Source organism: Thermobia domestica, chromosome 4, assembly GCF_964235325.1.
Source record: "Thermobia domestica chromosome 4, izTheDome1.hap1.1, whole genome shotgun sequence".
Lineage (NCBI taxonomy): Eukaryota > Metazoa > Arthropoda > Insecta > Zygentoma > Lepismatidae > Thermobia > Thermobia domestica.
Genome location: NC_137457.1, coordinates 193,276,056 through 193,278,147, shown reverse-complemented (window position 1 = coordinate 193,278,147; position 2,092 = coordinate 193,276,056). Strand labels below are relative to the sequence as shown.

Sequence of the window (2,092 nt, the reverse complement as noted above, 5' to 3'; positions counted from 1 at the left end):
TATTGCAAACTCTCTTGTACAAGCAGTATTGGAAACTCACAATTATATAACAGTGATACCAGATCGTATATAATAATAACTTGTAATGTGATCAGAAAGTTACTAAGCTTATAAAATAGATTTCGAACAGTGATAAAGATACTACTAAAAATCGACATTTTAATTAAACTTTTAGTGGGCACAAAACTTGTCTGCTCATTCCTATCGAAATGGGAATTTGTGAAGGGTGTGGAAAAGTCGTACCTCGACAAGACATTAACCAGAAAGTACAATGTGGGGAATGTGGTAATATTTATCATAGTTCTTGCGTAAATTTAAATGAAAAAGATGTGAAGTATCTTCGCTCTGTGGATCAAATTTGGCGATGCAAAAACTGCGAGAAAGTGCGTCGTAGGTCTATGACAAGTGAAACCCCTTTGGAAACTGCCGAAAATCTTCCCTCGTTAAGTGACATGTACCAATTATTACTCTCCATCAAGAAAGATACCGACAACCTAAAGCAGTCTCATAAACAACTTGAAGAGGATTTAAACAAATCTCTTAACTTAGCTCATGAAAAACTGGACGAAAACGCACAAGCTTTAAAAACTCAAAGTGAAGAATTAAAGAAGTGTATGTTAGTAATTGATGAACTCAAAAACGAAAATTTAACTCTAAAAAAACAGGTTGACAAATTACAATTACAGATTGATGAAATAGATCAATACAGTAGACGAAATACTGTAGAGATTCACGGTATCCCTCTTCTTCCTAATGAGGATGTCACCAGCTTGGTTAAAAAAGTTGGTAATGCTTTAGATTTAAACATCAAGGATGACATGATAGATGTTTGCCATAGGTTGAGAAAGTCACCAAGCCAGCCTAACCCAGGTATAATTGTAAAGTTTGTTAGACGATTTGATAAGGATAGTTTCCTCAAGAAAAGAAAAGTTATAAGAAACTTGAGTTGTAAAGATATAGGATTTTCTGTGGGGGGAACTATCTACGTCAACCAAAGTCTGTCATTAAATAGAAGAATTGTATTTAGTGAAGCCAGGAAAGTTAAGAAAGAGAAAAACTTTGATTTTCTTTGGATCGACAATGCGGGAAACATAAAATTGAAAAAGAAGGAAAGTGATACGTATGTATACACTCTAAATACTGTAGACGAGGTCAAAAGTTTGCTGTGAGCTAAATGGTTGATGATACGCATTGGATAACATTGAATTATCAGAATGTAAGAGGTTTAAAAACAAAATTAAGGGAATTATATATAGGTATCGCTGCAGCAAACTTTAAGATCATTATCTTAACTGAAACTTGGCTGTGTGACAATATTTACAATAGTGAATTTACCGATAATAGATATAATGTATTTAGACAAGACAGACCTAATAGAACGGGAGGGGGTGTTCTTGTTGCAGTATCAAATGAAATATATGTTGAAAGTTTGATAATGAATATTGAAGGTGTGGAAGTGGTTTGTCTCAAATTGGTAATTGGTGACAAACTTTACTATTTAATATCGGTATATTTTCCACCCAATTCTAAAATTGATAAATATCATGATTTTTTTAGCAGGGTTGAGAGCATACAAAATATTCAATATCATGAAATGATTATAGTTGGTGATTTCAATATTCCGTCAGTTACAGATTCTTCTTATAACTTTATGCAGGGTGGATCTGTTTGTATCTCATTAGCAAATTTTTTGTCTTTATATAATTTACAATCATATAACTCTATAAAAAACGATTAAAACAAAACTTTGGATTTAGTGTTATCTAATGTGAAGAGTGGTATTGCAGTAACTCATAATATGTGTCCTTTTGTAAAAGAAGATAAACATCATCCTTCTCTTACTTGTCAATTTTATATCAAGGATCAGGTTAAGAAAATCAACTGTAGTCCGATCACTGTATACAATTATGCGAAAGCAGACTTTTATAACTTATACAAGGGACTACAGAGGGAAAATTGGAATAGACTAATTATAAATAAGGATGTTAATAATGCTCTAGATTGTTTCTATAATATTTTCAACAATATTATTGATACATATGTTCCAAAGAGGACGTTACATAAGAAACATTCATATCCATGCTGGTTTACT

The 2,092-nt window shown here is 32.2% G+C and overlaps 1 protein-coding gene across 1 annotated transcript; it reads left to right on the top strand.

Annotated features, from left to right (window-relative positions):
- The first annotated feature begins 209 nt into the window (after nucleotides 1-209).
- Nucleotides 210-1,169, top strand: LOC145682986 (uncharacterized). Its single transcript, XM_081754341.1, has one exon. It carries the CDS (start codon nucleotides 210-212, stop codon nucleotides 1,167-1,169), a length of 960 nt encoding a protein of 319 aa, XP_081610467.1.
- Nucleotides 1,170-2,092: the final 923 nt, after the last annotated feature.

Excerpts from the sequence above, each read along its gene's own strand:
- LOC145682986 (XM_081754341.1), top strand. The coding sequence starts at position 210 with ATGGGAATTTGTGAAGGGTGTGGAAAAGTCGTACCTCGACAAGACATT.